The following is a 24,521-nucleotide window of genomic DNA, read 5'->3' on the forward strand; positions in this document are numbered from 1 at the left end:
TTGACACTTAGCCACCCCTACAGCCCTCTTCTTAATCTACTTTGTGCTGTCACTAGCTAGGAACAGAAGGATACAATAAATACAAAACAATATTTTTGGTTCCTAACAGTAGCTTTAACAGTTAAACAGATAGAGTGGTTGAAATGTAAGACTATAAAACATGCAAGCAAAATCCCGTTTGTTGTTTCTTTCTCACTGCATTATTTAAAAAAAATGTTCATCTTGTTTCTTTTGGAAGGGAAAAGGGGGTAATGCCATCCACCCCCATTTCTATTGCTTAGTCATTTCAGTTGTGTCTGACTCTGTGACCCTATTTGAGGTTTTCTTGGCCAAGATACTGGAGTGGTTTTGCTATTTTCTTCTTGAGCTCATTTTACAGATGAGGAAACTGAGGCAAACAGGGTTAAAGTGACTTGCCTGGGGTCACATAGCTAGTAAGTATCTGGGGGCAGTTTTGAACTTTGAATTTTCCTGACTTTAGGCCTGGGGCACTCCTGAGCTGCCCTACTCCCACCTGCACAGGTTAAAGTCATCTGTGGCAGTATCTGAAGAAGACTAAAAAAAAGCTCATTCATATTTTTCATTTAAAATTTTAAATGCCTGTGACTGAGGTTGACAGAAAGAAAATGTGAAGAGTCATGAATCAGCCAAAGATAGCCACAGCCTTCTGGAAGTGACTTTGAGAGGGAGGAGAATTCATGTCTTTAATTTTATCTGTTATGCTTGAAGGGAAAAAGCCTTCCATTTTATAAACAGGAGGTACTGTTTGGGCATGCAAGGAAGAGACACACTGAGAAAAGGGATTAACAAAGTGATTAGGGCTGAAAAGGAGGCCAACATTATCTTAAGCTAGACAAGGGAACAGTGTGCTTCACAGGAATATTGCTGTAGGCCAGAACATTTTGGCAAAGATAGGGAACAACCTAGAATTTTTTGAGTAGTATTTAGGATGATGGAGAATATTCTAGCAAAGGAATAACTGTATTATTAAACCCATTCTTCACTTCAACTTCCACAGAAGAGAATGTGCTTGTATTTCATTTTCAAACTCTTTGATTTAAGCAATGAGTCCAGTGATTTTTCTTTAGCTTAGGAGAGACCTTTTAAGCTTTCTACAACTTAGCAGTTTATAATATACCTTGAGAACTGAGGCAAATTTCTGGACCAGGATATCAGCCTAGGACTTCAGTAGAAGCAAACAACTTGGTAGTAAAGGCTACAGAACTATATATATGTCATTATAAAAGGAGTATGTGGCATTATTATAAAGTTTTTATTAGAATGAGTTTAGAATAACAGCCTTTGAGTGTATCTGTGAATAATGCTTTTGGTGTCGACACAGTCCAATAAAATCATTGTCTTCTATCACCCCAGAGGTAGTTTTCCTTTTTTACTGGGCTTCTTTTAGATCTCTTTGTTGGAGGAAGGGCAAGAGACACAAATAATCATATTTTAAACTTTTTCAATGGTGAGATAGTTTATTAGCTAGTCTACTGTTAAAATTAAAGAGACTAATATAATGGTGGAATCATTAACAGTTTATTCTCTTGGATAAGGTGGGCAGAGGTTTCCTCTGGAGATTCTTTCTGTCTCTCCATAACTAATAAAGTGAAGAGATCCACTAAGCTTTCTATTGAATGACACACTTAAGGACTGTGTAAATTTCATTATTATTATTATTATTATCATTTTATTCTTCCCTAAAAACAGCAATACTTGGAGATAGGTGTTATTATCTCAATTTTATAAATGAGGAAACTGAGGCAGGCACAGGTGAAATGACTTGCTCAGGGTCATCCAGCTAGGAATGAGTGTCTGATGTAGAATTTGAATTTGTCTTCCTGCTTCCAGGACTATTACTCTTTCCACCTAGGTGCCTGAAGAGTCAAGAACAAAGATATATTGCATTTTATTTTTCCTTTGAACAGATCGCTGAGGATTGCTGTTTGACCATTGTGGGAAGTCTTGTAACCTCCGGTTCCAAGCTGGGCTTGGCACTTGACCAAAATGAAGACAGCCAGTTCTGGAATATTAAGTCTGATGGCAGAATCTATAGCAAATTGAAGCCAAACTTAGTTTTAGATATCAAAGGTAAGGTTTTTTTTCTTTCATTGAATTATGATTTTAATGATGACTTTCTCTTAACTTAACCTAAGTGAACCCATGACAGACAGTATGACATTATGAGGAGCAGTCACCTCTTTCTAATATCATCTCACATTTCTATCGGATCATAGATTTTTAAACTGAAAAAGCATCTTAGAGGTCAAAAAGTTCTACAGCCCTCCAACCTTCATTTTACAGATGAGGAAATGCAGGCCTAGAGATATGTAAAGTAGATTGCCTAAGATCATATAACTAGTGACTGAGGTGGGATTTGAACTCAGGTGTTCCTAACTCAAAGTCCAGCAATTGTTCCACAATATCATGTTATATGTTAAGGTTTACAATGTGCTTTTTTTTTTTTTTACAAAAGTTCTATTATTAGCACAAGAATTTTCATTTTACAAATGAAATAAATGAGGAACTGAGAGGTGCTCCAACTCTAATCCCAAATCCTGTCTTCTTTTCATTCTCCCTTTCTTCTACCAAACTAAAATGACCTTTTATTTACTTGTGTAGACTGCTGTATGTGTACATTGTTTCTCATAGAGAATAAACTCTTTGAGGGCAGGGCTATTTTATTTCTACCACTTAGCACACAGTGGGAATTTCCTAAATATTTGTTTCCTTCCCTTCTCCCCTACTAACCAAAATTACCTTATATTTAGGTCTCTTGTGTGCTCTTTATTTTCATACATGTGGAGGAATAATGATTTTTAAAAATAGGTGTTATAATTCAGTTATTTTCAGTTGTGTTTTACTCTTTGTGACCCTGTTTGGGGTTTTCCTGGCAAAGATATTGGAGTGGTTTGCCATTCTTTCTCCAGCCCATTTTACCATTGAGGAAATTGAAGAAAACAGGATTTAGATGACTTGCCCAGGGTCACACACCTGGTAACTCGAGTCTTTCTAACTTATTCACTATACTGCCCACCTGCCTTAAAATAGGTGCTTGATCCATATTCTTTTATATTTTCTACTTCATTCAACAAATATTTTATTTGGTTTTACTATGTTCAGTATACTATAACAGATATCGCCAGCAGGGAGTAGATACAAAATAAGGTAACCTCTGTCTTTAAGGGTCTTACCATTTCATGGTAGAGAGTGATAGCTTGACCATAAATCTAAAGCTGGAAGAAGTCTTAACAGTTTATCTCATTGAATCATCTCATTTTACAGGTGAGGAAATTGAGAACCAGATTTGTACATAACTAAGTTTAGACATGAGATTTGAACCCTGGTCCTCCAAATTCAAATCTAGCATTTTCCATTATCCTTTACCAAAGAGAGTACACAAATAAAGGGAACACAAATCAGACTATGATAAGGGCCTAAAAGAAGTATAAGTGGTATGCCATCAGATGGGAGAGAATCATTTCCATTTGGAGATTATGGAAGTCTTCATAGAGGAGTCAGCCAGAAGGAAGGTATAGAGTGGCTATAGCCAACATGATTGGATAATGGAATCCAACCTGAAGTGAATGTATGCACATTTTCTTGATTATGGTTTAATTTCTTAACAGATTTCAAAGTCATTACCATACTTGATTGCTGGTTTTAAATCTTAATAGTATTTCTGTTACTTGTCTTATTGCTTTAAAGTTAGCATATTCAGCCTTCATAAAAATATATACAGTAAGGCAAAGGAAGGCAGTTTTGGCTTCTTCATATAATGGTTGCTCTGTCCCTCAACTACTTCATCTTTTATTTTGTTTTTGTGTAAAATATACCATGCAGCTGTGTCACTTTTTCCCCCCATGAAAACGAATGTAAATAAAATGGAGAAGACATCTGTCTCAACATTTCTTACAGATCAAATTAATCTTGTGGTGGGAATCTGTAATATTTCAAGGCAGGTTAAAGAGACAATATAGACAAATATTTAAAAGACTAGCAAACAGCGTAAGATGTCATTATCCTTGGATAATTCCTCTCTTCTCCCCCAAAATATTGGTTAATATAGTATGTGTATGGAAAAATAAGCTGATCTCAGTCATTATTGAGATGGTCAGAATGTTTGCTTTATGGTAGGGTATTTTTATTCATGTAACAGGGTAATTTGAGTTTAAAATATTAATGGATGCTTTTCCATTTCACACTAAACAAATGAGCCCTAGTATATGTTTTGAAATTTTAATGAAGCCTCAATAATACAAAGCCTAACTTCACCAGTGCTCCTAATTTTTAGATAAGTGTTATAGAATAAGCTCAGATCCTTTACTAAAGTTGTGGATTAACAGAGTAAATATGAATTTTATTTTTCAAAAAAAAATCTATCATCAAAAGTAGAATTCTTTTTTAAAACTATATCTTTTAAAGTTAAAACTTTTATTTACTTAAAATCATAGAACATCACATTTCTAATATATTCAACAGATTTTTAGTAAAGGCAGAGACTTTTCTGTCAGATGTGCTATTTGTAAAGTGATTATCACAGTGCCTAGGATATAATAGGTACTTAAATTGATCTCTCTCCTCCTAGCCAAAATTATCTTATATTTACTTTGTATGGGCTAATGTGTGTATTGTTTCTGATAGCATGTAAGCTTGACTGTAGGACTGTTTTGTTTCTACCAGTTTTTAATCAATGCTTATTCCTTACTCTCAACCAACATTACCTTATATTTACTTAATATAGACTTCTGTCCTTGATAGAAAGTAAGCTCCTTGAAGGCAGCGCTATTTGATTCTGTTTTTATATTCCTGTGCTCCCTTTGACTGATTTCTATCAGGTGCCATTTATTAGGTGTTTAAAGGATTTGAATTCAAAAAGACCTTAATCTGTTGGAAATATGGCAGGTCAAAAAGAATGACATTTGAGAGGTAATACATTTAGGATAAAACAAATGTGCATTATATATGTGAGGTGAACCAAAATTCTGCAGTTGTGAAGGAAGCAAGCATCAGATGAAATGTGTGAAAAAGGAGCAGCACAGTATGGAGAAAATTTATGGTGAATTCCTCTCTTTTTAATACTAAAATGACTGCAGTGAATTTGGGTTCCACAACATTTTTGAAATAAGGAAAACTTGAAGATGTGAGGAACATGGTAAGAAATGAGGAAACCACGTATAAATTCCAGCTCAGTGCTATACAGCTAAGTGATGTCAACTAAATCCCAAGGACTATGAATGAGCCTCCATTTTCTAATCAATAACAAGTATTTATTAAGCCATCAGTAGATGAACTGTTGAGTAAAATCTGATGAACTAGGTACTGACCATAAAATACAAAAATACAAGGTAGTTGGGTGAGGGGGGATGCTCACTGCTACAAAGATCAGCAGAAGATGGAGTTTGAGCTGAGTTTTGATGAAAACAAGATTATAAGAGACAGAGGTGAAGAGAGAGTGAAGGGTGTGGAGAAAGAGCAAAAGGATGGAGGAGACTGGGTCTCATGGAGGAGGAACAGATAGAAGGCCAATTTAACTAGAACAAAGTGGGAAGGGGAGTAATGTCTAAGGAGCCAGTTTTTAAGAGCTATTTTTTATTTGATCCTAAAGGCAATTGAAAACAGCTAGGGTTTATTGAACAGTGATGAGACCTGTGCTTTAGGAAAGTCATTTTGGCAGCTGACTAGATGAAGAATTGGAATGGGATAATACTTGAAGTAGAGTATTATCTACTTAGTAGCCTATTAATCTAGTCAAAAGGCTCTAAAGGGCAGAAAGTAGTGCAGTAGCCAAGTGAATGGAGAGTGGGTCAACTAAGAAATGTTGTGGTGTTATAAATGACAGGAGGCAGCTAATTGGTTATGTGGGGAAGAGTAAAGCATCAAGGATGACACTGGGGTTGTGAGCCTGTGTGTTTGGCTGGAAGGATGGGAGTACCAATAACAGAAATCAAGAAATTTGAGTTTGAGAGGCAGCTTGACTAAGTTTTTTATTGGACATGTTGCTTTAGAGATAACTAGAAGACATCCAGTTTGAAATGTCCAGATTAAAATGCAATCCGAGATGCCTGGCTGGAGATCAAGAGTCCAGAACTGGATATATGGATTTGTGGGTCATCTAATAGAGATGATAATTAAACTTATGATGATGGGGAAGGGAAGAGAAGAGGACCAAGAACAGAATCTTGGAGAAATGAGAATATTTACCTCATGTAGATCAGGTCAAAAGAATAGCTTAATAATAAATGTGTTCAAGTTGGATTTTTGATTTTTCAAATGGGATATAGACTTGTTCTCAAAGATTGAATTTGGACTTGGAGTGAGGAAAATTTACGTTTGAATCTAGCCTCAGACACGAATAGCTGTGGGACCCTGGATAAGTGACTACTGTTCACATAAAATAAGGAAAATAGCACTTACCACAGGATTGTGAGAATCAAATGAAATGACATGTAAAGTACGTCTAAATCTCAAAACACTATAAAAATGCTATGTTAAAATGCTGTATTGTTGTTTTTATCGACATCAGATTTGGCATAATTCTTAACTAGCCCTTGTCTGGATTGGCCCTGGTCAAGGATTTTTCTTAATTTAAACATATTTAAGAGAACACTGCCACCTTGTGGACAAAATTAAATGGTGTTATGTAATTCCATATGCCGATCAAGGACAAATAGTTAGAATTTCCAGCCCTAGAAGTCAGTGCTGGGATGGCCCCGAGAGACTTTCCTTTATAGATGAAGAACTTGAAACCCAGAAAGTCTTCAGTGTGCCTCAGGTCACACCAACAATTAGGGGCAGAACTATGGTACTATTAAATGAGAGGCTGGATTTTTACCTATTGTAACTTTTACTTATTATTTAATAAGGCAAATACAAGATTTTATGACACAGATATATTTCATTTAGTTGATCATCAGGTGACAGTGATTGTATTCATCACCATTCTGAAGTGATCCATATAGAAAGTAGCATTGAAAGTCCATCTTAAATTCCATTCTAATATTATTTTGCACAGTTTTACAAAAAAAGTGATATATACCTATCACTGAAAGATAATTTATATGAATTTGTCTTAAGGCAGGGGAACAGATTCAATGACCTTTAAAGGTCTTATAATTCCAATATAGATTATTCCATTCAAGAATTCAGATATGGTTATTTGAAAACTAGACCTAGAAATGGGAAGACCTGAATTCAAATTTGACTTCAGACATTATCTGTGTGATCCTGGGCAAGTCATTTAACCTCTGCTTGTCCCAATTTCTTGTAAAAAGGTGGTAATTATAAGTCCCTTCTTCCTAGGGCAACATTTTTGAGGATAAGATATTTGTAAAATACTTTGCAAATCTTAAAGAGCTATAAATGCTAATTATTATTGTTTTTGTTCATTTTGTGAAAATCTGAAATCCATCGAGTGCGTATACACCTACCAAAAAAATTCACAAAAGCATATTTACATCCTATGATGAGAAAAGAGGAAATTGTAAGATCCAACCTGTATTTGTAAAAAAATTTTGCCAAATCATTCTACTATACCTTTTTGACTGCTGGGATTTTTTAATTGCAAAGTTTTTCATGAACAGCGTATTATATAACTTTTCATATTCTATACCCTTCTCAATGTTGGGGCATAATACACTAGTCAATCCTCAATATTAGCATGGTTAACTTTCTTGACTTTAGGCCTTAGCATGCTTTTATTAGTAATCTCATTTTCATTTTTGTGTTGGCAAATGCAAACAACCAAGGCTACCATGCTCAAAAGAGCAGGTGGAAAAATGAGGGGTGAGCTGTGTGGAATTTGTGGAGGGCTAGTATACTACTGGGTACTTTTCCTGATCTTGTTAAGTTATGTGTGTGTATATATGTGTGTGTGTGTATTTATTTGCATGTATGTCATTTAATAAGATACAAGTGTTACAAAAATATGAATATGCTTTAATTCCTCTTCCCTATTAATCTAGAGCAGTTTCATAACAATTTTTTTTTGTACTTACTCAATGTTGAAAGAACACTTTAAAAAATAGTTGGACCATACTTATTCTTCTTCCTATCTTTAAAATGAAATTTTCCTTAAGTTTGCTTCGTCTGCCCATTTCACCTTACAAGTATTCAGAAGTCAGATGTCATATTAATATATACTCAAGGTAATATAGTTTGGTATTTGCCTCTATTATATCAATATATATATATAAGCAGCTTCCTAGTTAGTCTCCTTGCTTCCAATTTTTCTCCTTTCTCATGTTTTCTGCTAGCTGTCCAAAACATCTTCTTAAATCAATGACCTGACCACATCACTGCCCTGCTCAACTATCAGCTCTAAGGATAAAGCACAAACACCTTCACCATAGATTTATAACCTTTTGTGACCTGGCTCCCACTTACATTTCCAGACTTATTTCACATTATTCTCCTTATTTCATGTACCTTGGTAAATGAACTTAAATCAGTTGTTTTTGTGTTCTGCATTGTCTTTAGTTTGTATCTACCTAAACTTTCCCGACAAGCTTGATATTGCTCCCTAGTCACACTCAACCTCTCCGAATTCTTCTCTTTCATCAAAGCTGAATGCAGGTACCACATCCTGCAGGAAGCCTTTTCTGATCTGCTTTGTTTACATAGTCTCACCTTCTTTGTTATTTCAGAAAAGCATCTCCTTGGAAAATCCTTTTTTGGGGAGGAACCTTTTATATGCAATTCTTATTGTGGCTTGACAAGATATTTACATACAGAAGGGTTAATATATAAAAATTTGTTTACCAAAGCCTAGGACTTCCCTGTAGTGGGGATCATGGTCTGGTCGACTTAAACAAAGAATAAGAAAATGTCCTTCTTTTGGTTTTTATATTGGACTAATGGTTTCTAGGTCTTCCTCCTCTCTCTTCCGAGCTCCCTATCTTCCTTTTCAATATCACGGCTTGAAGCAGAAGCATTAGGTTAGAGACAACACTCCTTGTGACTTTGGGCAAGTTACTTTACCTACAGAAAACTGTTTCTTCATCTCTCTAGTGGCAGTAACTCTCACACTGTCAAACACTTGGGATTGCTGAGAAAAACTCTGAAAACCAAAGCATTCTGCTGTCAAAATCTTGCCCAGAGGAGCACCATCCACAGTTGTTTCAGTTCTAGGGAACGTTTATATGTACAAGAGAAGGTATAGGTTGTATGCTCATCTTATTAGATTTGCAAATGTTAGGAAACTGGAAAAGGATAGTAAAGCAAATAAAGAAGTATGGCCCAGAACCATCTCTCTAGAAAAGTATTCCAAATCTATTAAGATGAAATTTAATTAGGAATCAATTCTAAGCTCTTTACTTTGGTCCAAAAAATTAACTGTACAAGATGTAGCTTTTTTTTTAAAATGAGAAGAAAATCTAGGGTTTTAATGCATTGCAAAAGCAATAAGGGGTTAGGAAAAAATCATGTGATCTTACACTGTAGAATGGTGTTGAAAACAAGGCATTGTAAAAGCACACTTGTAATTGTGTGTTCAATTCTATGTGCCTTATTACATGAGGATGTTTCAACTGGAATCCAAATAATGTAAATATTAACCCGGAGCAATGGGGGAATAGGATAACTGTCAAGTATTTGAAGGAGTGAAAACATATAGAAAAAGGAGTTCAACTAATTCTCTTTTGGTCATAAAAAGGGCAGAATTAGTATTGGGAGGAAATGGTGAGAAAGAACTTCTTAATGAGAAAGAACTTTTTAATAATAATTAGTGCTATCATAGGTGGAATGGACTACCTTGGTAGATCATGAGGTTCTCCACTTTGATCTTTAAAAGTGAGTTGAATGACCACTTGTTAAAGATATATCAGAGGGCTTGCTTCATGAAGTGGTTAGACTAAATGATCCAAGCTCCTTTCCAACTTAGCTTCAGATCCTTTCTAATAATAACCATGAAGCTATGTTAGATAGATTTTTCCTCAGTCATTCCCCTCCCTATCCCATGGATATCAGGCAAATTAAATTATTGTGATCCCCCATTGGAAAAATGCTGTAATCTATGAAGGACAACCCACAGAATTATAGAAAATGAGTTAGAGGCAATCCCAGCAACCATTTACCTCAACTCATACAAAAGGAATCTCACTCTAACAAATAGGACAAGTGGACATCCAGCTCCTATGGATGACTTTTGGTGGGGGGGGAGGGAGACCTCTTACATGATATTATTGTCATTGCAGATGAGCAATTAGAAATCATAATTAAAAATAGCTCTCTGCCACAATAGAGGCAAATCTCAAGCTTCTTTCTATGAGGTCTTTTGCCTCCTGGTTTGTATTTTCAGTTAAGTAAAAACCTAATGGGCTCCCATGCTTCATCTACAAAATGTAAGTGACACTTCGTTTTTGCTTTTTCTTTCAGGGGGTGCACAATATGATCAAAACCACATCATTCTCAACACTTCCAACCCAGAGAAGTCAACACAAGTTTGGGAGGCCTTGATCCTGTAATCTTGGATAAAAAATGCAAAAGACACTCTGGAACAACAGCTAGAAACTTAAATAGATGGAGTCATATTGGTGAAAGATTGTACATGAACATTCAATTTGACTTCTAAAAAAGCCAGCATTCAGCTTTGAAGCACATCATGCCTGGGAAATTTATACCATTTCTTTCAGGACAATGTTTGCACTTATACTATAGCTTGTCACTGAGTTTTGGCACTTCTGATTCTGTCCCTCTCCATATTTTTTTTTAAGGAGCTGTTTAACAAGATTGCCTTATTAGCAGATGTTTTGTGTTACTGGAGATGTGTTAATAATCGAGTCTTTCTGTTTTAAATTATTCTCTAAAATGTCTTGACAGAAAAGAATGTAAACATACTAACCAATCAAAATATTCTGGACCCATAAAAAGAAGTTGAACTGTACAAAGGTGGGGAATGGTGGAAATGGCAATTTACAATATAAAGGATAGATCATTCACCAGCAGCAAAGCTCCAGTTCCATGCCTGGCCTGCAGAAGGCAGCTTCATGATGTGTGTTGAACTGTTGAAGAGAATGTAAATAATTTATTAGGGGCATGACTGTGGTCCCCAAGATTTTTGCATTGTTATTCCTTAATTATGGCATAATGGGCTCTTCTTGGACTTTTCAACCCCAGCTAGGAAGGAACACAAAACCTTAAGTCATGTGATTTCATGATGTAGGAAGTCGCTCAAGTACATCCACGTTTTTCCTTTGGGCAGCTTTTTAAAATGGCAGTGTCCTTGGAGTACTAGCTAGTCTTTGCATGTCTGTGCCACCAGCCCAGTAAGTATTCCTTGGCTGTTACACCTATCGGTATAATGGTGGGTGGCCCTAGACAGTTGAGTGAACATGAGAGATGGTTCCAAGCAACAGCATTACTTACTATGGACTTTTCTTACAAACTTAAAAATGTTTTCATTTGTTTATTCATTTTTGTTTAACAACATGATCCTTCTTTTAAACCCAAAACTTCTAGGAAAACGTGTTCCATTTGTTAGATAATTGCTTCTTTTGTGAAAATGTGTGGGACCTGCACCCTCATTATCCCCCTAGCTCCAAAGAAATGGGTATAGCCCCATCAAGGCGTCTTTGGGGTTGAGCACCCAAAGTGGGAAATTGAGCACGGGCAACAATTAACTGGCTTAAGATAAGTCGTCCAATGATAGTTACCTGCCTTCCCACATTGTTAACCAGACCCAAAAATCCACATGACAGCAGTTAACTTTGTATATGAAAGGTGAAGAAAAACTGTTCTAAAATACTGGGGCATCAGGGTGCTTTTTATTAATGCAGTGTGATAGTTTTGGCCATTACAGTTGGTTCTAACTTTCTTAACTTTCTCCTTTCTCATCCCAACTGTTGCTAACTTCACAGAACACTGGTGCTTTTGTTCTCGTCTCTAGTAAAGCAAATCTCTTACTCTGATTGTGAGTGTAGTAAAATCTAAGGTCAAAATAAACAGCCTCTCATGATAGAGGTGTAATCTATGACTCTCTCTAGACTCTTTCACAAACATTTCCCTTTTGGTTTTAAGCTTTCTTTTTGTTTTGAACATTGTTGCAGTTTAACCCCTTTTTTCTGCCATTGTGTGTTCAATTTATTTCATGAATACACTCCTTTCATGTTAACTCTAATCAATAAAGCCTAACACATTACTATTTGTTAGTCATGGTACAGCACAACACTGAAGCCAAAAAAAAAAAAAATTCAAACCAGTTGGTGGATTAGAGATGGGATTGTATAATCGTACAGGATGATGGTAGGAGTAAAATAATGCTCTGAGTGTGGACTGCCTGGAAACAGGAGTTTGTTACTAGTCAATGACTCTCCTTCCACCACCCTATTCAATACCAGTTCAGCCCTGGAAAACCTGAAGTGACCTGTGGTGCAGCGAGTGCAGGCAAGTGAGCAAAGAGAAGAGGGTTGTTACAACTGTAAAATTTGGTCCTTTTCTTAAATGACTCATCTTCAGATAAGACTTTTTAAATTGAAAAATATGAATTTAAAACAATTCATATAACCATATTTCAGTGTGATTGGTTTCCTTTGTATCCCGTGTATTTTACTTAAAAAACCATTATTATTATTACTTTTTTTTTTTAGGTTTTTGCAAGGCAGATGGGGTTAAGTGGCTTGCCCAAGGCCACACACACAGCTAGGTCATTATTAAGTGTCTGAGACCGGATTTGAACTCAGGTACTCTTGATTCCAGGGCCAGTGCTCTATCCACTGTGCCACCTAGCTGCCCCAAAAAACATTATTCTAAGAGAAGATCCAGGAGTCTGTGACATGAAGAGGTTAAAAAACTGCTCTAGAGAGAAAGCCTCCAAGGGAGGATGATGCTCTCACCCTTCAGCCACTCTAAGAAAAAGGATAAGGCAGCTTCCACCCACCTTTATATGTTCAAGAACAAACAGCTGGGATGGTTCTGGGTGCAAGTTAAAAGCAGCCACAGAAGGAAAAAGTCTGCTAAAGAATAGGAAAAGGGCAAAGTAGAGTGGATAAAAGCCAGACAAATCATGAGAGCTGTGGAAAGCCCTCTGCCAAAGAGCCAGAGCCTCCAGCATAAACAAAGGGGTCTCACGGAGGTGAAGCTGCTGAAAATGGTTAAAGTAGGATGGAGAAATCCCCCCCCCCCCCCATGATGGGAGCATGGTCTGGGGAGGTGACCTCAACAAAGTTTACAGGCAAGGGAGGATGTTGGGTGGGGTGGGGAGGAGCAGACACTCGTTTTGGAAATATTGTGTGTGTGTGTGTGTGTGTGTGTGTGTGTGTGTGTGTGTGTGTGAGAGAGAGAGAGAGAGAGAGAGAGACAGACAGACAGACAGACAGACAGACAGATACAGATAGAGGGGAAACAATCAAAAGACTTTTCAGCTTAGCCTCCAATTCACAGTAGAGTGGGAGAGTCTAAACATCTTGAAGTGAGAAGTCATGCCTCAACACTTAGAGTGACAGGATGTTTAAAAAGACACAAAAGTGGGGGGGAAGAGAAACCTGAATTGAATGGGAAACAGGTTACCTATCAGTTCTAGGATCAAACAGGTATAGTTCACAGGACTAGAAGACTCCATGAAGAAATGCAGATCTTTGAGGGTGCCTTGCTTCCATCCACATGAACACCACATGCCTTCTCATCCTCTTTACTCTGGGCCCCATCGGCACCCCACAATTCCTCAGAAGCCACTCAGCATGCTAGGGTCATCTGACAAGCCACGGGTGCCAAAGTAGTGCCCTGGCTGTCCATCGAACTCCTTGCTCTTGGTTACATGACCAGTCATTTCCACTTCTAGACTTCTAGCTTTTATATTATAGCCTTTTTATACTTCCTATGCCCCTCCCTCTGCATGACTCACAATTTGGGTTCTTTGAAGATTTCCATATTCCATAATTCATAAATACCATATAGCATCAATGGAAGAATATTTCTGTTTAGTTGGATTTTAGTTGCATAGAGAAGCTTGGGGCATTGGGGAAAATAATTAAAATATACATTGCCAAAAATTGTCAAAAAACATACAGCTGTACAGTTTTTATAGTTTACAAAGTCCTTTACACATTTTCTCACTGGATCTTCACCATCCTATGAAGTTGGTAGTTCCCATAAGATTATCTCTGTATTACAGATTAAGGAAGCATGGTGTAGTGGATAGAGAATTGGCATCTGACAGTCAGAAAGACCTCGTTTCAAAAGTTCAGGCTCTAAATAAATCCCTTAATATCTCAGTGCTCGCAACAATTCTAAGTCAATGCAGCCACAGGTCCACCCCCAGGTCAGAGCTAGTAAATGGCAGAACTGGGACTCCTGAAATCCAGGGTCTCTTCCACAATTTTACCTTCCTCACCTGATAGCTCTGGGATGATGTCAGGCCTTACCTCAGTTGCTTGCCTGCCTGCCTCCTGCCCGTGAAGGGGTGGCAGAACTGAGACCTTGAGTACCGATTTGGGGCATGGGGCTCCTCCAAGGGCTCCAGAAGGTCGTCTCAGGGCAGAAGCTCTACCTCTCTTAGAGCGCTTCTATTACCTAATGAATCGGGAGCTTCACAAAGAACATAATGGAAGATGCAGCTGCAATCAAACAGCTTTGGTTCAACTTCATTCTGGGAGCACTTAATGGGGCAGTGGAAAATCTCAAGTCAGGAACTCTCAAATCACACTTGTGGCTAGAGACTCGAGGAAACATTTTCCCCCATCTCCTGAAAACTACCGAAACTCATATTCATGAAACCTCTGATAAATGTGGGAAAGAGGAGGCAGGAAGGAAGTGGGGGGGGGCACACACCAGAGCCAAACAATTAATGCAAGAAGGTCTGTCAATCAACATTCAATGTATTTTCTTTTTCTTAAACTACATTAACCACTGTCTTTCCTCGTGCATGTCCACCTTCTGTCTTCAGGAAGGCTTGGGGAACTTGAGAAAAAGGGAAGGTTTGTTCAATAACTGGTCGGACCTGTAAAACACAAGTAAAAAAGACAAAGTTAACTGGCAAGAAGTAGGTCACAGTCTCAGAGTCAGGAGGAATGCTGGCATGCTATAGCGGGTGGTTGCAAGGGACTCTGTTCACAGTTCCAGGGCAGAAAAGGGCACATGTGGTCGCTCACAGAATGGAGCACAGCTCAGGAGAATGGCGACCACACCTCTCCTTAGATCCTGCCACCTCGAAAGAACTCAAAGTTTATAGACTCCCCAGAATAGCTCTGTACCATAGCAACATGAAAAATCTTAGGTTTGGAACAACTAACCCAAGAGCAGGGTCCAACTGTAACATAGTTACAAGTCAAGAAATAAAATGAAAAAATGAGCAAATAGCAAAAACAAAAACCCTCATCCTCTCCCCCAAAAAAACTGCATAGAAAATTACTTTTGTGACAGGAAAGATCAAAGCACAAACTCAGAAAATGACAACAAAGTCAAAAGCTACATCCAAAGCTTCCAAGAAAAATATGGATTAGTCTCAGATTAAAAAATAATTCCTAGAAGAACTCAAAAAGAATTTTAAAAATCAAATATGTGAAGTAGAGGAAAAATTGGAGAAAAAAAATAAGAGCAATGCAATGAAAAAAAGCCAAAAGTTTGGTAAAGGAAGCAAAAAAAAAAATACTGAGGAAAATAACATCTTAAAAACAAAATAGGCCAAATAGTTCAAAAAAGGCACAAAAATCCATTGAAGGTGGATTAAAAAGCAGATTTGATCACATGAAAAAAGATGGACAAAAATTCAATGAAGAAAAGACCTCCATGAAAAGCAGAATTAGCCAAATGGAAAAGGAGGCACAAAAGCTAACAGAAGAAAATAATTCTTTAAATATTAGAATTGGGTAACTAAAAGTAAAAGATGAAAAAAATTGATAATATTAAATATCTCATTAGAAAAACTAATAGAAAATAGATTAAGGAGAGATTATTTAAGAATTACTAGTCTGAAAGCTATGAAACACCACAAAAAGTGATGACCATAAAAAGAAAGCCTAGATATCATCTTTCAAGAAATCATCAAAGAAAACTGCCCTTATTTTTGAACCAGAAATTAAAAGAATCCACAGATCATTTCCTGGAAGAAATTCTAATATGAAAGCAACCAGCAAATAGTATAGCCAAATTACAAAGCTCTCGGGTCAAGGAGAAAATATTTCAAGCAAACAGAAAGAATCAATTTAAATATTGTAGACTCAGGCTCATACAAAATTCAGCAGTTTCCACATTAAAGGAGTTCAGAGCTTAGAATATGATATTCTGAAGGACAGAGGAGCTAGGATTATAACTAAGAATCACCCACCTAGCAAAACTAAGTATAAATCTTCAAAAGGAAATAAAATGAATGTTAATAAAATTGAGAATTTTCAGATATTCCTGATAAAAAGATCAGAAACAGAAAATGTGACTTTCAAATACAAAACTCAAGAGAAGCATAAAAAAGTAAACAGGAAAGAGAAATTATAAGAGATTCAAAAAGGGTAACTTTGTTTTCCTACATGGGAAGATGATAATTAGAACTCTTAAGAACTTGATTTATTAGAGTAGTTAGAAGGAGGATGGTCACATAAACTCTCAAACAGAGGGTTATGAGTGTAAATTGACTATGATGTGTTATCTAAAAAATAAAATTAAGGAGTGGGAAAGAGGGATGCATGGGAGAGGTAGACAGTCATATAAAAGAGGTTCAAAAGAGTTTTTATAATGGAAGGGAAATAGCAGACAATCGAACTTTACTCTCACTGGAACTGGTTCAAAGAAGGAATAAGTTAAACACTCAGTTGGTTATGGAATATATCTAACTTAGGGAAATAGGAGGGGAAGAGGATAAGAAAAGAGAGTGGTGGTGAAAAGAGAAGGGAGGGGGGACTAAGTGAAGCAGTAGTCAGAAGCAAAACACTTTTGAGGAGGGACAGGGTAAAAAGGGAGAGAGCAGGATAATGGGAAAAATAGGATGGAAGGAAATATACAGTTAGTCATTTTAACTGAAAAAAATCTTATACCTATCTTCTCTTGTGAAGGTCTCATTTTTAAAAATTTTCTGACAACTTTGGAATATAAGCCATTCCTCAATTGATAAATGGTCAAAAGATATAAACAGGTAGTTTTTAGATGAAGATATCAAAACTATCTTAGTCATATGAAAAATGTTCTCAATCAATACTGGTTAGAAAAAAGTAAATTAAAACTCTCGGGGTATCATCTCATACCTATTAGAATAGCTAATTTGAAGAAAGAGAAAATGACAAATGTTGGAGAGGGATGTGAGAAAGTTGGGACACTAAAGCACTGGTAGAGGAATTGTAAACTTATCCAATTATTTTGTAGAGTAATTTGGAATTCTGCTCAAAGGGCCATAAAACTGCATATCCTTTGACTCAGCAATACCATTACTAGGTCTGTATCCCAAACAAAGTTTTTTAAATGACCTCTACATATAAAAAATATTTAAAGCAGCTACTTTTATGGTGGCAAAGAACTGGAAATTGAGAGGATGTCCATTAATTCAGAAATGACTGAAGAAGTTGTGGTATATGATTATGATGACAAATTTTTGTGCTATAAGAAATGACAAGGATGCTTTTAGAAAAACCTGTACAAATTGATGCAAAGTGAAATGAGAACAGTAATTCACATTAAAAGCAATACTGAATGATAATCAACTGTGAATGACTTAGCTATTCTAAGCAAACAATGATCCAAGACAATTCAGAAGAACTTATATGAAAAATGCTGTCCATCTCTAGAGAAAGAGCTGATACTGATGAATGCAGATCAAAGAATAAATTTTTTCAATTTTATTTTTCTTGTTTTTGGTCTGTATTTTCTTTAATAACATGACTAGTTTGTGAACATGTTTGGCATGATTGCACATGTATAACCTATATCAAATTGCTTGCTATCTTAGGGAGGGGGAGGTGATGAAGAGAGGGATATTACTTGGAGCTCAACATTTTTTTTTTAAAAGAAAAAGAATGATAAAAATTGTTTTATGTGCAACTGGAAAAGAATAAATAATAAATGAATAGATTGTTTTCCCAACAGAAGTATAAAGTCCTGTGACAAGGTAAAGAATCTTCTGAATCTTCCATGACATCTAACTTGGGGCAAACATTTTAATAAATGCCAAGAGAATCAATGTCTCCTTGCTGTTTCTTTGCTTCACAAGGTGGGAAGATGAGAAGGTCTCCGGGTCAGAGCATGGAGCGGTGTCAGTTGGAATCCTGTAGGAGAGTCATCACTCCTGCTCATAATATCCCAGTGCCTGCTTATTATTTTTAATGTGCCATTTAGTTTGTCAATAGCCTTCCTCTGAAATAGAATATTTGTTAACTTCCTCATCCCCCCTCCCCTCCAGGAATGCAGTTGAACCTTTATAAAAGTTTAAATAAAAATCAATAATTACTCATGTGGTATTTCAACTGAATAGCTCTGAAGACTTCACTAGCAGAAACAGATTTGCCGTAAGGCAAAAATCTACCCATGCATTTTACAAGCAGCATTCTTTTAGGAGTGTTGAGCTGATTACAAGCAAGGTAATAGAGCATTTACTGTAACAAGATGCACGCTTTAAGGAATTATATAGGTGGTCAGAAAATGGAAACCAAAAAAAATTAACCAGCTATGAAAGAACTTTTTCAAGTATACATTCAGGCTCAGTCAAGTCACAGCAAGAAAAACTCTCCACTCTGTAAAGTAGAAATGGTCATTTAGTTCAAGCCCCTTGTTTCACAGATGAAGAAATGGAGGCTCAGAAAGGCTAAGTGACGTTGCCAAGGTCACTAGATAAGGGGTAGAGTGGGAGAGTCAAACAGGATTCCAAACTTAGGGGTCTTTCTATGGCATCTCCTCTTCTTGAGGATTCCTAAATCTACTGAGGATGTCTCCAACTCCATTACCAATCAATCACCAAGTGATACCAGAGACAGAAACATAACAAGGTAAACAGGAAAGAGAAATCGATCCCTGTCACTTCAGGAAATTACATTCTATTAGAGAACATGCACATATTTGAGTAGATGCCCAAACATGGAAGTTTGGGAGGGAAGGCAGTAGCAGCAGCTGGGGGCATCCATAGAGAAGGTGGCATCTGAGCCAAAATCTTGGGGAGAAAAACCAAGGACTCCAAGAAATGAAAGTGAGGAAGCAGCGTGTTTTGGGTATGGAGGAAAGCTAATATAAAAGAGAGAAAGAAAAAGATAGAGGAGAGTCTGGGAGGAGAGGACAGGAGGGAAATGATGTGGTAAGGCTAGAAAAAGGGACATGGGCCAGGTTGTGAAGCTTTAAATGCCAGAGATGTTTATATCTCGTTGTAAAGGTAAAAGGGAGTCAGTCAGTGGAGTTTGTAAAGTGAGTGAGAAATAGAAGATACCAAGTTACAAACCTGATACCTTCTAAAATAATAGGGAGGTTTGGACAAGAGGTGGGTTTTTGAAGAAAAGATCAATCTAAGCCAAACCACCAGTAAAGACAGGGTATCCCAAAAGTCAGAGCAATTCACCTCTGGGATGCGAAGTTTACAGGAAGAGAATTTTCATATTTCTTTATACAGGTGAAGGAAGGATAGATAAAAGAAGAGTGAGTGGATGTGATAATTATAAGCCATTTCTGAATTCCATCAATTCTAGTAATACCAGGGAAAGAAGGGAAGGAATAAGATTTCTATGTTATGGGCCAGATGCTGCACTAATGCTTTACAAATATTTGATACTCACATCACATTGTATCAAAATGACAACTGTGGTTAAATGATTCATCTAGGGCAAAAAATCTGGATTTGAATTCAGGTCTTCCTGATTTCAGATCTAGCATTCCATCTACTGCACACCCAGCTACCTGATAATTTCTAGCAGTATAGAAAGAACATTGCACTGGGGAGTCTAGAGAAATGGGTATCTATCTTGACCATGCCACCATCTTGTCTCCTTGCTTCAGTGTCTAGAGGCGCCCATGGCACTCCTGCCACAAGCCTGGACCCCTGGGCATAAGTTACCACCCCCTTCCCTGATTCTGTCATAAACCCTCCCCCCCCAACTTGTACTGAATCCTCTCAGATATGACACTGCCTCTTACAAGACCTGGAAAATCCTGAACTTTCTAATCATCTGTCTTAGGGATCCAAGATCCCCTAAGTAAGTAGTAAGTTAGGGGATCTCTCTCTTTTTACACTCATTTGGGGACCAAGTCATCATCATAGATTCATGCTATGAACCTTGGTTATGCAGATAAGATCCAAATCTACCCAATTATTCCCTATCATGCATTTCAAATTGAGTATTCTAGGTGCTTTAAATACAACATACAAAACAGAACCATTCTCTCTTTAACTTCCTATAACTATCAAGGGCAACACCATCTTTCCTTTTACCCAGTATTACAATCTGAGGGTCATCCCTGACTACTCACTCTCAGTAATCTCATTTGCCCAATTAGCACAAACCTTAGCACCACAATATTTTACATATATCTCCTTCTCTAGACTTACATAACCACCATCATGGTTCAGGTACTTATCACCTCTTGACTGGACTATTCTACTTGTATTTGAGATCTCAAGTCTCTGTAACCCATAATCTGCAACACAGCCCAAAGTAGTTTTCCTCAAGTGTAAATTTGATGTCGTTTTTTTTTTCTTTTTTGCTCAATAAACTCTAGTCATTCCTTACAACCTCTAGGATTAAATATAAAGTACTGGTATGCAAAATTCTTCAGAAATTGTTACTTACCTACTCTCCTTTTTAACACAATACTCCCCCTCATTGTATGCACTTTCTGGTCTAACCATACTGGTCACTTGAAGTTCTGAACAGTTCTTCTCCTTTACTTCTCCCTAGGACTCTCTGGTTTTCTTCAAGAGAACTCAACTGCCAACTTCTGCAGTCTTGCATTCCTGGAATAAATCCTAGTTGATTATAGTATGTTATCCTAGTGAGAACTTGCTTATAATCATTAATCTATTATTCATTTAAAATTTTGCATCTGAGTTCATTGGGATAATTGGTCTGATTTTTGTTCTCTGTTTAAGTCCTCTTGGTTTAGGTATCAGTCTCATATTGCTGTCAGAGAAGAAATTTTGAAGAACTCCATCTTCACCTATTTTTTCAAATAGTTTATATAGAATTCAAACTAACTGATAAATCCATCTGACTTGAGATTTTTTTCTTATGGAGTTATTGAGGATTTGTTCAAATTTTTTTTCCTAAGAGGCATTTATTTAGTCAGGGCAGTTTATATTTTTGTAAATATTCATCCATTTCAATTAGATTGCCAAATTTATTGGCCTACAGTTGGGTGAAATAATTCCAAATTATTAATTTTCTCCTCGTTGGGCATGAATTCACCTTTTTTCAAGGCCAGCACTCTTATCTACTGCAACACCAAAGTAGTTGTTAGATTAGGCAGAATTCTCTGACACTTATAATCTCTCAGAATGATTTGGTGATTCTGATTTGAACTCTATGAAAATGAACATTTTCATATTTAAAATTTTCAAATGAAAATAACATTTATGGAACTATCAGAAGAGGAAAAAAAAATTCAAAATGGCAGTAAGCTTCTCCTAGTCCCTCAAACTGCTATTGCTTTTCCTCTGAGCTTATCTTCCTTCCATCTATCTGCTCAATATGTGCACCCATTTATGGGTGTGTCTTTCCTTTTACAATGTAAGCTCCTTTAAGGGAAGGAAGTATTCTTTTTCTTTTATATTCCACAGTACTTTCTTCAGAACCTATCTAACTCAGGAACTGAGCATGTGGGTGATTTGGGGCAAGTACTCTTTTTCCTCACTACCTCAGAGGACTGTATGAAGTCATAGTAGTAGTAGGAGGAGTAACTTTTTTTTAAAATTTGCAAAGCACTTAAATATTATATTATCCTCATAACAATGTTATTAGTCCCATTTTGCAGATGAAGAAAACTGAGGAGAAAGAGGTAAAGTGACTTCCCCAGTATCATAAGCTAGTAAGTTTTAAGGCCCAATATGAATTCTGATCTTCCTAATTTGAAGTTCAGGACTCTATAGTGTCACCAAGCTGACAATGGGAGCAACTGAGACACAAAAATCTATTTTAATTATGTCAGATTACCAGAATATTACCCCAATCTAAAAAATTGGAAATAATCTCTTCTGAAAAATCCAAGTAATAATAAGAGCTATTTTCTATACCTGACTGAATTTTCATGAACTAACTCATTTCTCTAGCACTTTTAAGTCTGCAAAAAGGAGAAGCAAGAGAACCAAGCAGAATAGAATCCTGGAACATTCTGGTACTGACTTGATCATGAAGAGTCTCCACAGGCTTCACTTTCCATAGCTAGTCTTCCTTACTGTGTTCACCTTAGTTGAAGATTAATGACAGACTGTTCCCAAATATGAGGGCTGATTGTATCCTCAAAGACTGACATTCTCAGTCTCTTGTCTTGTCCCATGTGTCTTTGGCCTGGCAGTGGAATGGATACTGGGCAGCAGCTGCCCGGGGCTCTAGTAGAAGTTTTGAATTTTAGGCCACTAGACTCTGGTTGAGGAGCAGTAAGGCATGGTGGATAGAAGATCAGTTTTGGAGTAAGAGAGATCTGTTTCTAGCCCTGCCTATGGTTGGCTGTAGAACTATGGACAAATCATTTAGCCTCAGGGTCCCAAGCTCCTCTAAGAACATAGATTAAGTTGTCTATCTGTAGTAGTGGAAGGAATTCTCCATACTGATGAAATCCCAGTTCAATACTGTCTTCCTTCTTACTTCCATAATGACTGTGCAAGGAAAGTCACATCTATGAGCTTGTTTCCTCATCAGACTAGGAATAACAAGAGCTGCCTTGCTATCCTAATAATTTTCTTGGTAAAGACACTAGAGTGCTTTGCTGTTTTCTTCTCTAGATCATTATACAGATGAGGAAACTGAGGCAAACAGGATTAAGTGACTTGCCTGGGATCACATAGCTAAGAAGTGTCTGAAGCTAAATTTGAATTCAGGTCCTCCTGATGCCAGATCCTGCTCTTTTATCCAGGATACAAAGATTGAAATAAAGAGTCCCTGGCCTTGAGAACATTTCATTTCATTGTACACATATAGATATGTACAAAATAAATACAAGGTAAATTTTTAGTTGGAAAGGCACTAGCTGCTGGGAGATCAGGAAAGACTCATGCAGAGAGAGAGTAGCCTTTAGGTCTTGAGATATAAATGATAAATGAGAGATATAAATATAAATTAATAGAGCTTTGCTATTCTATAAGGAGTTGAGTCTACAGGAGAATCCAAACAGATAGCAGGAGAAAATAATGAGGCCCAAGAGTTGTCATTCTTATTACTCATCCATAACACTTGGGAGAAACTAGATGAGTCCCAGAGCCCCAGGTATCTCTGGGAGGATCCCTAAACAATCCACCTTGTAGGCCCTCAGAATATCATTCATCACTAACAAAAAACCTCTGTCTCTAGCACATGATACTAAACTGATGATATCAACAATTTAGGGTATTAAATCTCTGGATGGCTGATTGGGTCTATTGTGTGAATCCTCTCTAAAAAGGGCTGACCATGAGTCATTTAGCTTTTCCCATAAGGGGCAAACAATAAAAAAATTCTTCCTGTTATTGGATGAGAAGAAGCCACTGATGGATGACTATCTGATAACAAATGGAGATTAACTAGATAATAAGACAGAAACTATTTACAGTCACAGGCATCAGGCAGGGAGTCCAGAACACTTGTTTCCTAGGGACAAGGGGATTAAAGTGAAAATCCAGGCCTGGGGGAGTGAAGTGACATGCTTTGAAGTATCATGTTTCTGATGACATTGCTAGAGTTTCTCTAATGGAGAATACCCAGGGGCGGGCCTTTGGGTGGGAATCACAGATTTGGAACTCGAAGGGATCTCGGATCATCCCCAGTTTCAGAAAAAGGAAGTGACTCACCTAAAGTCACATAGCTAAAAAGTATCTTGCTTATACATGGATTGAATCAGCTGATGTTTAATTGTTTCAGTCTTGTGCAACTTTTCATGACCCCATTTTAGGTTTTCATGGCAAAGTACTTACTAGAGGGTTTGCCATTTCCTTCTCCAGCTCATTTTACAGATAAAGAAAATGAAGCAGACAGGGTTAAGTGACTTATTCAAGGTCACACAGCTAGTTAAGTCTCTGAGGGCAGGTTTGACATGAGGATGGGCCACCTAGCTAAGGGCTAAATTATATTCACCGACAGAGTTCACCTCTCAGTAAACCATGAAAAACCCACTATACAAAAGTTCTTTTTAAAAAAATCTTGTTTAGTACCTGCCATCCCTAACACAAGCACACATTCAAACCATGCTAAGAGTATTCTATATATATTTTTCCCCACTTTACTAAATAAAATATGAATTCAGAGGCAGTTCCTATGATTTGGACACACAGCTTAAGACAGACACCCCCTTCACTCTCTGCCAATAGTCAAAGGGATTCTTCTCTTTCTTCTTCCATTTGTTTCAGCCACTCAGAGTTATTGCTCATCAGTGTTATTGTAATGTGGTGCTCCCTAGTTTTTTTATTTTTTTGGGGGGGAGGGGGAAGATGAATCCCTTTGTTA

The 24,521-nt window shown here is 37.1% G+C and overlaps 2 protein-coding genes across 6 annotated transcripts in view; one reads left to right on the forward strand and one right to left on the reverse strand.

The window, feature by feature from the left end:
* Positions 1 to 11,968, forward strand: part of CRYBG1 (crystallin beta-gamma domain containing 1) — a 280,505-nt gene extending 268,537 nt beyond the window's left edge. For all 3 annotated transcript variants that reach the window (XM_074187268.1, XM_074187269.1, XM_074187270.1), the window contains 2 exons: positions 1,929 to 2,091; positions 10,375 to 11,968. In XM_074187268.1, the coding sequence (XP_074043369.1) occupies positions 1,929 to 2,091; positions 10,375 to 10,463 (252 nt within the window). In that variant the 3' untranslated portion in view covers positions 10,464 to 11,968. The remainder of the gene's footprint in view (positions 1 to 1,928; positions 2,092 to 10,374) is intronic.
* The window catches only part of RTN4IP1 (reticulon 4 interacting protein 1), a 69,532-nt gene continuing 56,751 nt past the window's right edge, over positions 11,741 to 24,521 (reverse strand). For 2 of the 3 annotated variants that reach the window (XM_074187273.1, XM_074187274.1), the window contains exon 9: positions 11,741 to 14,932. In XM_074187273.1, the coding sequence (XP_074043374.1) occupies positions 14,825 to 14,932 (108 nt within the window). In that variant the 3' untranslated portion in view covers positions 11,741 to 14,824. Of the gene's footprint in view, positions 14,933 to 20,681; positions 20,846 to 24,521 lie in introns of all 3 variants that reach the window. The other variant, XR_012468505.1, reaches the window with a different exon arrangement.

The sequence above is a fragment of the Macrotis lagotis genome, chromosome 5 (assembly GCF_037893015.1).
Source record: "Macrotis lagotis isolate mMagLag1 chromosome 5, bilby.v1.9.chrom.fasta, whole genome shotgun sequence".
In the NCBI taxonomy this organism is placed as follows: Eukaryota; Metazoa; Chordata; class Mammalia; order Peramelemorphia; family Peramelidae; genus Macrotis; species Macrotis lagotis.